Below are 14,882 nucleotides of genomic sequence, written 5' to 3'. Positions count from 1 at the left end.
GAACACCCCGTATATATATGAGTGTGACTTTCTATGAACTTGACTTACCCACCAGATTAATACAGACAAGTAAAAAAATAAATCAATAATTTTTGAACTTTTTGAATGAAACTTAATACCAAGCCATAAAATATGAAAAGATAGTTTTTTGTTTTAAAAAATCTAGCTTATTAAGCTAAAGCCTTTAAAACTAGAAAACGTATAAACCTTAAGAACTGCTTGACTAAGTTTAAAAGTTTATAACTAAACCTTTTTGACGATAACTTCGAATCTGAAAATACTGTTTTTAATATCATTGAAGCATAATTCCCAGCAAAAACGAAGTATGATCAAGAAGTAGGAATAAATTTTGGGGGGAAAATTTTTTTATTTAAACTGTTCAGTTAATTAAAAAACATGAGAGAAAAAAGAACGATTTTGAAAGGAATATTCAAAATTAACATTGAAAATGAGAAATATTATAAGTAAACATCTAATCCACGATGGCTCCATGGACAGTTTGTCGGATCATTTATAAATGCTTACATATTAGACATTCACTTTCTTGAAATATAAACAAAAATGAAATGACATTAATAGAATTATTATTTGGACTCAGTGTTTAAATTTCTAATCTCTTGACTTACAGGGTACAATTCAAAAACATAATTATGTTCGTGTAGTTAAACCTTTATTATATATATATTTTTTGTAAAGGTATATTACATGTATGTAAAGAAAAAACAGAGATAATTTTTTTTAAAAGCTTCTCCACGTTAGGTTCTTGTTGATGATGTGAAATTATCGCCAGACATTATAACAACATGGTCGTGTCGGCTAACCAACCATTGAACCAACTAAGTTAATAATAACGAGCCAGTCAGGCAGTCAGGCTAGGCAGTCGGAGAAGTTCTTTTTGTGATAAGCCTATAATTATAATACATTTAAAAAAATAAAAACAACATACGGTCCTTCTTGCTTGAGTCTCTCGATGAGATGAAATGGTTATTTTTGTGTTTTTGTTATATTATTATTAGTGGTTTGGAGCTAAATATATACCATGAGTTTGTAGTTAAAGCAGAACGATCACGGTATCTATTTCTTATAGTTTTCCAATCTTTTAAAAATAATTTTGCATAAATTTAAAAAGTTCATAGAGAAATTCGGTAACCGCTCAAAGATTAATTTTTTTGTCTAGTTCCGTTATTAAGTAATTAGAAGGGCATAAGAAGTTAAAATTCGATAATTTATTTTAGATTCTTTTCCTTTAGTGAATTTGAGTAAACACTATGTTCCCAAGAAGGTGAAATATGAAAAACTACAAAGCAGGATCACCGTAGGGATCACACTGTAGGCTTTTTATAGCATGCCGTGGATTAGTAGATCAAAACCAATCATTTCGTTAGCACAGTAATCGCAAGTCATCTTCAGGAATAATTTTTACAAGCTTTCATTAAATTTCACTTGTATGAATGAATCTCCTGTAATTTTGCAATTAATAAATCACTCGAGCTATCGGGATGAATTTGAGCAACTACGTTTGGTTCTCGCAACAATGTAATTTATGGTTTATATGACATGGTTTTACCATTGCTTCCACCATATAAAAGCTTGAGGCGCTCTGCATCATCCTTGATATTTTTAATTAAGTGCGTCCAGCGTTAAGTAGTCAGTTGTGAGTGCCCGATAAGAAAAATTATTTTCTTTTTAGTATAATTACAGCCTGCGTCTAAAAATATTTTTTATTTAAATAATTTTCTCCTTGTCATGAGTGTCCGTTCTGACAAACTATGGAAACCACATTTGAACTACGTACATAAAATCAACTCCCTGTTAGGTACCGTGATCATACTACCTTAATATTTTTAACAAACAAATAACCACTCACATTAATAATAATGTATTTTTTGGGGGTTTTGAAAGAATATGGTTTAAAAAAATAATTTAGAGATAGCATAAGCGTCGTCGTAGCCATTATAATATTTTCTTTTATTTTTTGAATTGTTTACTTGTTAATTTGTGTGAGAAAAAATTCGTTTTTTGAATTGTGTTATCAGCTCACTAAATTTGGAATTTATTTTTAAAAGAATACTACAGCGATAATATTATTCATCAGGATATTCTGTTCATTCATAAAATTGATTTTTGGAGACGAGGAGAGAACGAATTGGTAAACAATTGACAAAAAAAATAAACTGGTTCCCATAATCTTTAGTAGGGAAGGTTATTACTCCCACACTGCTAGGATGTTGAGTACGTTCTGCGGTAAGATACTTCAATCTGCAATCTTATTTCTGTTTTATTATTCGAATCTTTTGTATGGGTATTGAAAAAGATTCCACTGATGACACAAATTTTTAGAATTTTTTAGAGACATGATGTGTCTCAATATCTCGTTGAATTATAGACAATAAACATTAAATTTGTGAATCTGTATTTCGAAGAAATTTTATCATCAATATTCTAAAAACCCTCTGTATATAATGAGCATTGTTAAACAATAGTTGAAATTACATGTAAAACATTAAGTAATTATCGGGACAGCGGAAATAAAGAGAATTTATATTTAGAAATAAAAATTTGTATCAAACATGGTGCAATATCACATCGAAAAGGGTTCATTTGTGCATAAAATTTTTATGTAAATAGTTCCTAATAAATAATTTCTCTTAAGCTATTTATCTTGCTTATATTTAGTTTTCGCTTTAGTATCAAGATTCTTTCATTTTCTATCTAGCAAACAAAAATATAGGTACAATAAGAGAAACTTCTTTATTCCTCTTTGAGTGTCAATGCTCAAAACCGACAAATATTCATCCTTCGATCTTTAAGTCATTATTAATTTCCCAGTGCAGGGAAGTTCTTGTAAGTGGTTCGAAAATTCAAATCGAAATATTCAGCATACTTTTAAGTAACCTGGTCAAGAGTACACATGTGTTCGGTTCGGGGACATTTCGGCAACATTTTTACAAGCTTTAAATTTAACTTGCAATGTATGTTTGTTTGGGTGGAATCTTGCAACTTAATTTTGAAACAGGTATCTTCAACCGATTGAGCTGAAAGTTTGTATACACGTTGAGTTTGGATGACAATGCATTTTTATGGTAAGCTTGACCTGATTTCCCTTCGCTTCCATCATATTTGATATACATGCGTTTTTTAGTTTTAATTAAAAAATTTAAGTAAAAAATAATTTTTAAAGGTCAAGCTTCTATTGTAATAAAAAGTAGAAAACTTTTTTGTAGGAGTCATTAATTCATGACTATTTGACAAAGCTTGATGCGCTCAATATAAAATATCAACAATGATTCGAAGTACCTCAAGCTTTTACGGATAGTCATGTATGAGTGACTCCTACAAAAATTTTTGTTACTTATAAAACCTTGCCCTTTTGGATTAAAATTTTTGGATTAAAAATTTTTTCGTTCGTAATTTTTCGTGAATTGAAAGTGTAGCTCTGATTTTTGTCAATCAAAATGCGTTGAAAAGATTACCAAAAGCGGCGTGCAGAAATAGCGGGCGTTGAGAGAAGGCAAATTCAACTTGAAACTTCACCTTAACAATAATTTATACCCTGATAATTTTGTCTCAGTACTTCTTGCATAGAACGCGAGTATGTTATTTCTAAATTATACTCTGTGTCACAAAAATTCATCATTTAGAAAGATAAATGAATGGATCATAAGAGCCATCGCTATCACGAGAACAGCTTTGAAATACCTTTCCTTTTTTTAATCTTTACCAAGCTTCAAAATAATAGTACAAAGAAAATAGAATGATTGTATTAAAAAAGGTGCTTGTTTGAATCAACCTATGGATCCTTTATATAATATTTTATTGAAATAACTGCACACAAACAATTTTATAATATTTATAAGATGGTATTAGTTAGTTGATTGTGTGGTGTCTGGGCGGAAGTGAGGTCAGGTCTGGCGCCATAGCATGCGGCGACAATGACAACCACACATCTGGTCTTCTCTATTGTTCTCACCTGTTTCATTTTATTTACAAAAAAAAATAAAACCCTAACATGAATGTTTGTTTAAAATGTTAATCCTCACAATTCATGAAAAAACAAACTAATTTTTGAATAAATTTTAAAATTTTTATAAAAAAAAAAAAGTAATTTATTTATTTTTGCACTTGAGGTCCACAAAATTTATAAATTTAAATAATAATGTACACTTGTTGTGTTTGTTGTTGATCTAAAACAGGTTGTCCCAAAAAATTTAATTTAAAAAATGACATCATGTTTTCTAGTTGTTTTTGTTACTGAGTGTGTTGGTCTGTGATCGATCGTAGGATGGTCTTTTAAACATCAACAGAAGTACTATATTTATTAAAAATTCATATTTTTTCTTTTATTTTTAATAGAGATTGTTATTAAATTTTAAAATCAATCTTTGAGGTTTCGAAAAAAGAAAAGCAATATAGGTTTGCACGTACACCGTTTAAAATTTTTCTGTGAAACTATTACTGCAATGTAGATACAACTTGTTGTGATTTCGAAAGAGGATTTCGAAAATTTACAGATAAACCGAATAAACCTGAACTGGAACAGGGAATATGACTCTAATGACAGCCTAGATCAAGTTTAAGAATTGTAAGAATTATTAGGAAATTTGAGAAGTATCCTTTTAATTTACGAAGTAGCAGCTATCTGGAAATAATGAAGTAATATTGACGAGGCTATTATAAAATTTCAATACCTGAGAAAAATTTTTCAATTGGATTCCCAAAAAATTTGGTCCTCCAGGCTCTAGATATAAAATTTTTATTTGAAATAGAAAAAGGATCAGGATTCTAAGACTTTCCGAAAAATTCAAAAATTGTAGGTTCCATATATGTTAGTAAGCTTGGAATGATTGACTTATAAATTCGAATTATGTGAGAATTCGGATGTGAAACGTTTCAATTTTTAACAGGCAGAAGTAATATGGAAATCGATACATGGAATTCATGGATGCTTAGCAAGGTGACAAGATGTCAGTATGACTCATGATGCTAACTCTTTATTTTTGGCCAACAGCCTTGTATTGAAACGAACAGAGTAACCTTCCCTGTTAAAGTTTTTGTTTATGAAAGACCAGTTTATTGTTAATCAGTCCTTTTAGACTTCTTTCTCCTCCCAAATACACTTGATAATGTTAAATATAATGAATGAAAAAAATATTTTGATGAATAAAATATTATCTGTAGTACCCTTTTAAAAATAAATTCCAAATTTAGTGAGTTGATAACACAATTCAAAAAACTAATTTTCTCACACAAATTAACAAATAAGCAATTCAAAAAAAGAAAGATTATAATGGCTGCGACGAAGCTTATGCTATCTCTAAAAATTTTATTTAAAAATGATAAAATTTAAAAAAAGAAAAACGCTCAAAAAACTTGTTAGTAATGTGGGTTTTTTTTTTCTTAAATACATCATTTTTGGCGGCTTTTATCGTTCAAAGCTTTTCTAATATTATAGAACATTTTTCAAATCTTCAAGTGTGTAAATAAATTTAGGTGGTTCTTATTTCGTTACAACCTGCTTCGATACGTTTTCATACTATGCAGATTTCTTTTAGAAAGAAATTTTACAGATTTTATAATAAGACTATAATAAACACTGTGCACCATAATAAATGTAGTTAAATAGTTTAAAACTTTTCTTTTGAACTAAATTCCTGTGAAAAATGAATCAAAAGCATTTTATGGTTAATAATATTTGCTTCCAATATTTTTTTTTTTTTGAAAATAATAAATAATCCAAAATAAAAAAGTAATATTTTCCGGCACCATGTCTCTTTATTATCTGTATGTAAAAATAACAAACAAATTCTTAAAATACTAAAATGTTAGTATGTGAGTGAGCGTCGTGGCGCCTAAATGACGCAACACACACCGGCGCGGCGCCATGTGTTGTGTTGTGTGTCCAGACAGTGTATTTTATAATAATGAGCCAGCCAAAAGTCACATACTAACACAAAAACTTAGTCAACATATACACTGTTATTTGGTTATTGCAAATGATATTAAAAATTTTACCGAAATGTATACTTGAGAGTCATACGAACAAAAGTGTTCAATAAAATTTATGAACATTTTTTTATAGTTTTTTTTTTTTTACTCATTCGATATCAATTAATTTTTTTTGTTTGCTTGTTTTAGATCGTGCACCAAGTGAAGGTCCTCAGGATTATCGAAGACTGTTTCCTGGATCATTAACAACAAACGGAGAAGGTAAATTTTATTATTATACTTGCGCTTATTTTCCGCTCTTATGTTTATTATAAATAGATCTTTTATAGCTTTCTTTAAACACATGAAATATTTACGTAAAAGGAAGGAAGCTGGAAAGTTGATACTACTAAAACGCATTCCTGTGACATTTAATTCATATACACACACATTTTCTAGCATCTCAATGAATCTAGAGATAGTTTAAAAGACGAAAATTGCTTTGCCTATGGACCCCGACATAGTATCCAGCCGTGATCAAAATAAAAAGTGGACAGTAGTGATGGAAACATGACACCCTTTGAAAACATTCCTTTGACCTTAACTCAACTCACATACAAGCTCAATTTCATGTTCAAGGCGCTAAAACGAATTGAAAATGTAATCGCACTCATTTCTGTTGACTTTCGATACAGTAAATAAATGTAGATTTTCGGGACTAAAAAATATCTCGACCCGTGTGGCATTCCACAGTTTCGCGGTGACTAAAACAGGCTAGATAAATAATATTATCAATAGTAATTTACTTTCTTTTTATTTATAGGCATTTTTATTTTACAAATATAATGTACAAATAAATTACCAATGAACAAAAATAAATGTTAATATTTTTTCTCTAGCTGGTTTTTTCTTAAACGGTACATTTTTAGATTGTGAGTCTATTTATCGTCAGTAGCCAGCTCGGTATAAGCTTGAAAATGAGGCGTAAGTCATGGAATTGGATAATAAGAAAGAAATCGCATGGGCAGGAAAAACCAGGCTAGAGAAATAAGATATAGTATGAGATACATTCATAAATATTATATTCATCTGTGATAGTATTTTTATTTGAAAATTACGCGGTAATCGTTGGTTGGGTTGGTTAGGTTCTCAAGTTTTAAGAATTTGCATTAGGACACTATTCCACAAATTTGTTTGGGCTATTTTTCAATATTATAATAATCAACGAAGAAATTTGATATGAATTGAATTTATATTAGGTTTTTGGTGGTACATACTATAATACAATAAATAATTTAAAAAAATAAAATAAATAAAATGATATATATTTCAATTCTTTACAAAAGCATAAGATGCAATTTTTAATTAATCTTTATAATTTTTTTTTATTTCAAATTCCCAAGCAAATAAATTTTTTTCTCTCGCAATGTCTATTTACTCTTGTCTATTAATAAACATACATTGGACATACCAATGAGTATGTGTGCAGCAAATAATCGTATATTTACAATCCATTACAATCATGATTGTTTTGATTGCTTGCTGTAAACAACATGGTGTCACATATATCCACATAAACAGCTCAATATGAACAATACCATATTAGGGATGATGTCAGACTAGACAGTCTGTATTTTTGTTATCATTATAAATGTAAATGATGCAAAATAAAATCTTTTAAGTAGTAATTGTATACGTACTTACTACACACAATACACGCTAAGAAATGTTACTCTCATCATTAATTAAAAGTACATTATTTCAAATAATTACTTGTTTCAGAAAGTACGCGGAAAAATTTAATATTGTGCATTAACTACAAGCGTCTAAACTTTCCCACATGTGAATATTCTTCGTTTAATTTAAAACTGCTATTTTGTGAATACCCACGTGATTCACGAAGCCCGTAGTATCGACATTGGTAGCCTGGGGGCTATGAAAATTACAATGGGTACTGTCAAAACTGTCCAATCAATTTTAGCTATAGAAGTTTGCTGACTGATACAAGTTTGCATCTCATGTGAAGCCCTAAACGTTGTATAAATCTTGAATCTAGTATAAGGTTAACTTACGTAATTTTGTTAAAGAATTACTTATTGTCGAACTTCGACCCTAATGTTAATTTGATATGCTTTTAACCTGGTGTACTTATCTTGGTTTCTTATTCGGACATTTGCCCCGATAAAAGCATATTTGCCAGAATTTCGCTTCTCTGTACCGAAGACGTATGACAAATGTTCCTATGTTTTTACATTGTCATGTATGAGCCATCAATATTCCATAATCTCGCTCGTATTTGTTACATAATACTTGAAATCCCTATCCCTATATGTTATAAATGTGAAAGTAAGGATGTTTGTTTGTTTGTGTGTTTGTTACGCTTTCACGCATACTGCATTGACTCGACCGCCTCAATTGGCGTTCAAACCAATATTGACGTAGTGATTGATATCCACACAAAATTTATTTCTGTGCACCATCTTAAATGATTCGAATCTTGATATCTCCGCAACGTCCCTGAACAAAAATTATTATCGCTTTATGATAGCGCGCCCTACGTACTGTAAAATTTTTGTTACGTAAGTGGGGCTTATAAATAGATATAAATATATATAGATATTTCCAATCTAACAACAATTGACCCGTTACTTATCCCAATCTCTACAATGTTTGTTCGCGTAAGCTTGAGGTATACTGTATGTTCAAATCTATTCATTTGGATATTTGATATTCTTACCTTGCTTCATTGATTAGTTTTGGTGACATTAATATAAGAGCTGGGATTTTAATTTACTCTACTTATTTTTTAATCCATATTTTTTTTTTAAATTATATAAAAAAACCCGTGTGCAATAATTCGTTTTTTTATATAATTTTATAATGAGGTCATAGTAGATATTTTTTATATTTTTATTTTTTTGGTATTATGTGCACAGTTAGTTTAATACCGTTTATGGGATGAATATGGCAAACTAGCAACCAAAGTGAACACTAGGGTACTTGACTGACTGAATGTTGCGTTTGTGTGGTGGAGGATATCAATGTATTTAATAGTTATACCACGTAGATGAAGTATGCGTTGTACTGCTTGCATGGATGTGGCTCTGTAGCCGGTAAAAGAGAACCAGGCTTGTGATATAGGTTGAGTGAGGAGGATTATCTGCTTACTTATTACTGTTTGACTCTTTGCTGCTATGTTATATAGTGATTTTCAAGGTAACCAACAAAACTACTATCGACTTGAACCAGTCTGGGGCCCTGTTATGTTTCTCTTTATACTACATGTGATATTTTACTGTGGTATATAAAGTATCTAACCTTACTTTTTTTCATTATTTTTTTTATTATTATTCAGTACATTCACATATTCCGAAGAGAATATTTCTTTATTAAATAAATATTTTAATTAAATAATATTGGCACTATTGGAAAATATTTATTGGGCTCCCAAAAATATCTAAATTCGAGGAAATATAATCGATTATAATTTTTGTGAAACAACAGCAACACTGAGTTTCTTTCTACCAGCATGTACAAACCTTGTGTGATTCTCAAAGATGGCTCACCAACTCTGCAAAAACGATAATTTTTCACTGCTTATACTGGAGTTAGTGAATTTCTTCGATAATTTTCACAAGACGACATCTCAGATAGCAGTACTTACAATTCCTTGGAGGCCTCAAGCCTATAATTTGTTGCTTTGTTAAATTCATTAACCTCTTCTACAACTTCGATATGTAAAATTTCGAGCTTTTGGCATTACTATTACTATTTTAACATCGTCTTTCTAATACCGAATTCTCATCGCATTTCTTTAACCTATTTACGATCACTTATTTTTTGAGATTGTTCTCTAGGTTAAGCTTATGATTCAGTGAACTTCTGAAACTGCTGTAGCAATTTTGGTATTTTTCTGGAATTTGATTGAATTCTATTTATAACACTGTGACTTTGGTTGTGAAACTCATCAGTTTTAAACTAGCAACATTTGACGTGTTCATTGCAAATAAAATATCAAATCTTTGGGTGGCCTGAAACCATTGCTTATGAATCTAACTGCTTCCCTTTTTACGTAAATTTCTATCTGTGTATTTCTTCTTTTTTTCGGAAAAAGAAAGAAAAAAAGATTTTATTTTGTCCGTTGATCGATTTTGGAAACATGATTTACACAAATATTTCTTTCTTAAAATAACTTTAAAATTCAGTTTTTAAATATCGACTTTCTAAAATAAATGCTATTGTTTTTTCTTAGAAAATATAAGTTCACGATCAGTATTAGTTTTGACCATACAAAAGATATTTAACCTTGGCATAACAGCCTGCTAAATCAGAACTAGTAATAGATTTTTTTTCAGTCCTTCTATAATGATGTCACCTACCCAGGCTCATATATCTGTCTAATTAGCATATTTTATAAAAATTTAACTACATAGTAAAAAAAAAAAAAAAAAACAATATTTTTATCAAAAAATGACAATCACTTACATATTATATGACGTAAATTACTTTAGGTACAATACACACCTTTTTTTATTATAACCATAAGAGTACTACTACTGGTACTCTTGTGATTGGATTTCAAGTGCACATAATAAATGATCAAATAGAAAAAAAAACTGATTATAGAACTAAACATCTAATTAATTAATTAGTAATCTTAGGAGGCATACTAATTAATTTTGTTTTTGTTGTAAGAGTAGGTATTAATTTATTATTTATTATACCTAGTTTTCTTTTTATTATAATTATATTTTCTGATTTGTTTGATGTCATATCTAAAATTGACTGCTAAAACAATAATAGAGAATAAATGTCGAATTCTCTTTTAGATAAATAAGGTAGAACTGAAAACAGTAATGAAAGGAGTTATTTCTGAAAATCATAATTACCTTGAAATTCGTATCAAAATCATGTGACAAAAAAGGCCACACTTTACCTACTCTTAATTCGTTTTCCTTTAATGTAATTGCTACAGATGTAAATTTAATGTAAATTCATATAATAACATATTTTAATTTATTAGAAAATAGTATTAAATTTTTAATGTAAACCATATATACAATCTAAAGATTTATATGCCCATCCATACAATTATATGTGGCTAGCTAACTTTTTTCTTTTTCTCAATTATTGGTGGCATCTGGATACAGTTTTAAGAACTAATTCGATTTGACAATTGTATTTGCGTTTAGAAATCACGTTTAAAGATGGGTACGTGTACAGCGGGCGGTAATGAATTAATAAAGTAATGTGTCATTTCTATTCTAACTCTATTAGACATTGTTTAGAAATATAATTAATAGTGTGATCTATTATTTTGAAGATTGACAGGCGTGGTAGTTTTATTTCTGAAACATTGAATCAGTTGCAACCTACTGGTTTTTATTAGGAAATTTACACCCTTTTTTCTAATTTTGAAACTATCTTCCAGCTGGACTGCTAGAGCTTAGAAAAGAATTATACTTGATTTACCAGTTGTACATTATTTTTAACTTGATTTGTTTAAAGAGCAGAGCATAAACATTGTAATATGTAAATGATATTAATTAATAATAATAATTCATTAGTTATTTTAAAAATATAAATTATAATTTTAAGGAAGTACTCTGTGTAATTATATATTTTGAATTTTATAATTATTATATTTTAATATTTAGTATTTACTTTGATTATTTAATAAATTATATTTCTAAACAACATCACTTTACATAATAAATAGAAGAACAATGTATAATCATGCACAGAAAAAATGTATCATCTCTTAAAAGTAAAGAAAAATTAATGCTTTTCATGGCAATGTGCGGGGCTAATTAATTCTTTGTTAACGCGCAGTGCTTAATCTTTTGAATAACTTGAAGATCAAAGTCAAATTCATAGTTATACAAGTGAAGTTTACAAAATTTTAAAAACCCCCGACAAATGCGATTTACTTCTTGTAAATCGATTTTTGGATACTTTGTTGTAAAATGTTCTCAATCAAGTCGGTTCTACCATTTAGGGGCAACGATGCCACTTATAACACTCCTTTTTAAATCAATATCAGAGTGATGGTCAAGGACATCAGATGAGATGAAAATTATACTTAGAGAGCTATCATTTTTTGGGACAAATTTTTGAATCGATTTTGAAGATCATCGCTAACTTTTTGGTTTTTTCGGGTACGAAACGCTAAGCTCCGTTAAATTAATTTTCAAATGAAACAAAAAAAAAATTTAAATCGGTTCATTTGTTTAGGATGCCACGATGCCAACGATGCCAAAAATTTAAATTTTACTAATATTAATCGAGAAATTCTCAAAATTAAAAAATTTAGTTAACTAAGTCCTGTCTCTTTTATGACACATTGGTTCAAAAAAGTGCTTTCTTAGAAAATCAACCTTTTAAGAGCTTGTTAATTAAGTTTGTTCAATTTTACTGATAAACGGTGTACCCGATAGAAATGCCATTCATATTCTGACTAGTTAGTAATCATGAAGCTATTATAAATTGATATTTTTTTAAGGGTGCGCGTTTTTTTTTTTTAATATTTAATTGTATGTTATTAATAATTATGATATCATTTATAATGATTTTTTATTAATTTTTTGTAGTAATTTTAAAATGACATATTTATTTTTATTAATTATTATTATAAATTTTTTTTTTTTCAATTGCATAAGTAAATAATAACAATAATATTATTTAAAATGATATGCAACTATTTTTGAGGTGAGGTTTTTTTATTATTTTTGTACAATAGAAGATTGAAGAGAGATTGATTTTGAAGTGAGACCAAAACCAATTATTAAGTTTTTATTATAATTTAATATGAATATTTCTGTAATTGAAAATATTGTAATAAATTGTAAGATAATGTCGCGTTAGTTTTAAATTCATTTTAAAATTACAATCGTTCTATTAAAATCAAGGTGAATCAAGGTCATTTTTATAAATTAATTTAAGGTTCACGATTTTAACCTTTAAAAGAATAATATAAAATTTTAGAAAAATATGTTATTACGAAAATATTTTCATATTAATACATAACTTTTTATAAATATTCAAAATTATCGTCACATAAAAAAAAACTTTTAACAAAAAAAAGACCGACTTCAAAAGAAAAACTTTTCCAAAAAAAATTAATATGTACTAAAAAGTAAAAAAATAACGATAATATAATGTAGTTAAAATTATTGTTATAAAATTATTGAGTCGATGTCTGCCAAGCTAATGTAGCAAACTGTTCTCTCAGAGTTGTTTGCTTGGCTGACACCGACTCAATAATTTTATAACAATAATTTTAACTGCATTATATTATCGTTATTTTTTTACTTTTTAGTGCAAATTAATTTGTTTTGGTTTTTTTTATTTTTAGTGAATCTGTAGTACACAATTTATCACTAAAAAAGACTCATCGAAATCGGTTGGCGTGATATTGAGTTATTCGTCCTCTTGTGTGGTTTTCGTTATGGTTTTCTCATGGATGCCGTTATCAGAACTCGACGAAATGAAATGGGCCCACACGAATCGTACAGAATCGTATCTTGAGTTCTTCTAATCCATATGCCATGTTTCATGAACACATACTGATAATGTATATAAAATAATGAGACTTAGATGATTTTAAACATAAGATAGTAAGATCTTATTTTATTAGCAGTTACATGAATAAATTTTTTTAAATGTCATCCATTAACATACAATATGTTAAGTTTACCAAACTTTTTGTTTACTTATAGAAGTAAATTCCATGCCCAGTAGCTATTTTATCTATTTATTCATTATGTGTATGAAACAGAGATAGAATTAGTAAATAAATAAAGATATCTAGAAATATAAAATATTTAAATTAAAAGGACGGAAATCTATTGTTTACATATAAAATTAACCGACAATATGTATATTAAAAAGTTCATACATTACAAAAATATTTTATATAAACAATTTCTAAATTTATCTTCGACATCGTTCAAATAATGTACGATTTATATTCTAAAATTATTCAAACATAAACTCTAACTCTAATAAAATCGCTCATCAAATCTATTCTAAGACAAATCTTAACTAAAAAAGTGTTTTGGAAATTCCGTGACTGAGCTTTTTGAAGCACACATATATAGTATGGCTTCCAATCAATAAAAAGCACCGTTGGTTCAATGTCAGTTGAATTTGTCTGTCCGATACAGGATTTCCGTGTTGGTTCGGTGTCAGCTGGATTGAAACCGAAGTTGAATTGATACCTTGTGCCACCATTGGAACAATAAAAAGAAACAGGACCCATTTCACACCAGAAAACTTTCCGGGTTCGACACTAGAAAATAGTGAAAGAATGATATAAATAAATAACAATATCTGTTAATAACAGAAGATAACTGTGTCTGAACGATCCTAGAACGGCCTTATAAACCAGCACCGATACGATATCGGATTATGATATCTAACCAACATTATAAATTTTATTGTTAATATTTGTCCAATCTTGATTGACGCTGTCCGGATAATAACTGAAAATTTGAAAATTTAGTTCTGTTAGAATTTTGGTCGGTTGATTTCGTAGTTCGACTTTAATTTATAAGTTACTGTAATTTGTTAGCAAATTCAATTAAATTAAAATCGTTTTAAAATTTAAAAGACATCTCGAATACTGTTAAATCAATATTTCAAGAATTATCACAATTTACTTGATTTCCAGAAAATACCAAACAAATATTTTGAAGTATTCAACTTTAAACATAAAATGCTCTCCTACAAGAAATATCAAAATATTTAAGAAAAAAACATACATTATTATGTTTGGGTGCGGCATTTTATGTAAACATTACTTTATTATTGCTTAAGACACATTTTTTAGTTACAAACACGAGCAACATGTATATAGACTTAAAGAAGGCCGTTAGAAGGACATTCATCATAATATACTCAGTTTTTTTAATAACAAAAACACCCACACACGCTATACTTCAAACGCTTGATATTTA

At 28.6% G+C, this 14,882-nt stretch overlaps 1 protein-coding gene across 1 annotated transcript in view; it reads left to right on the top strand.

Annotated features, from left to right (window-relative positions):
• Positions 1-14,882, top strand: part of LOC123304397 (mothers against decapentaplegic homolog 6) — a 111,786-nt gene that overhangs the window by 34,903 nt on the left and 62,001 nt on the right. Inside the window, exon 3 of the mRNA XM_044886356.1 lies at positions 6,136-6,207. Coding sequence (XP_044742291.1) covers positions 6,136-6,207 — 72 coding nt within the window. The remainder of the gene's footprint in view (positions 1-6,135; positions 6,208-14,882) is intronic.

Source organism: Chrysoperla carnea, chromosome 1 (assembly GCF_905475395.1).
Source record: "Chrysoperla carnea chromosome 1, inChrCarn1.1, whole genome shotgun sequence".
In the NCBI taxonomy this organism is placed as follows: Eukaryota; Metazoa; Arthropoda; class Insecta; order Neuroptera; family Chrysopidae; genus Chrysoperla; species Chrysoperla carnea.
The sequence above is the reverse complement of the archived record's forward strand: the minus strand, read 5'-3'. Positions and strand labels throughout refer to the sequence as shown.